Raw genomic sequence first — 544 nt, forward strand, 5'->3', positions numbered from 1 at the left:
ACTTGAAATGAAACCACTGAATGTGTTAGTGATTGATGAAGCAGCACAGTTAAAAGAATGTGAATCAGCCATACCCTTGCAACTGCCCGGTATAGCACATTCCTTTCTTATTGGTGATGAATGGCAATTGCCTGCTACAGTTCTAAGCAATGTATGTAAATTACACTTTGTTTGTTGTCTTCCATTTCTCTCTAATGTTCCTTTGCAATTTCTCCCCTCCTTTATTTTTAGAAGAAAGTTTATTAACTTTTCTCTTGTTTTTTTATAGGTTTCTGATGAAGCTGGCTTTGGAAGAAGTTTATTTCAAAGGTTAACGACATTGGGTCACTCAAAGCACCTTTTGAATATTCAGTACAGAATGCATCCGTCAATCAGTTGCTTTCCAAATGCAAGGTTCTACTCTAACCAGATGTTGGATGCACCAAGCGTTAAGCATTGGAGTTATGAGAAGCATTATCTTCCATGGCCTATGTTTGGTCCTTATTCCTTCATAAATGTCTGCGGAAGAGAAGAAGTTGTTGATGTTGGATATAGCCATAGAAAT

The 544-nt window shown here is 37.3% G+C and overlaps 2 protein-coding genes across 2 annotated transcripts in view; both read left to right on the top strand.

Annotated features, from left to right (window-relative positions):
• Positions 1 to 544, top strand: part of LOC110423454 (uncharacterized) — a 14,748-nt gene that overhangs the window by 2,960 nt on the left and 11,244 nt on the right.
• The window catches only part of LOC149526742 (helicase sen1-like), a 5,627-nt gene that overhangs the window by 1,035 nt on the left and 4,048 nt on the right, over positions 1 to 544 (top strand). The window contains exons 3-4 of the mRNA XM_089784645.1: positions 2 to 151; positions 269 to 544. The exon at positions 269 to 544 is cut by the window's right edge and continues 49 nt beyond it. Of these exons, the coding sequence (XP_089640771.1) occupies positions 2 to 151; positions 269 to 544 (426 nt within the window). The remainder of the gene's footprint in view (position 1; positions 152 to 268) is intronic.

Source organism: Theobroma umbraticum, unplaced genomic scaffold, assembly GCF_002168275.2.
Source record: "Theobroma umbraticum cultivar Fairchild unplaced genomic scaffold, ASM216827v3 scaffold_20.0, whole genome shotgun sequence".
Lineage (NCBI taxonomy): Eukaryota > Viridiplantae > Streptophyta > Magnoliopsida > Malvales > Malvaceae > Theobroma > Theobroma umbraticum.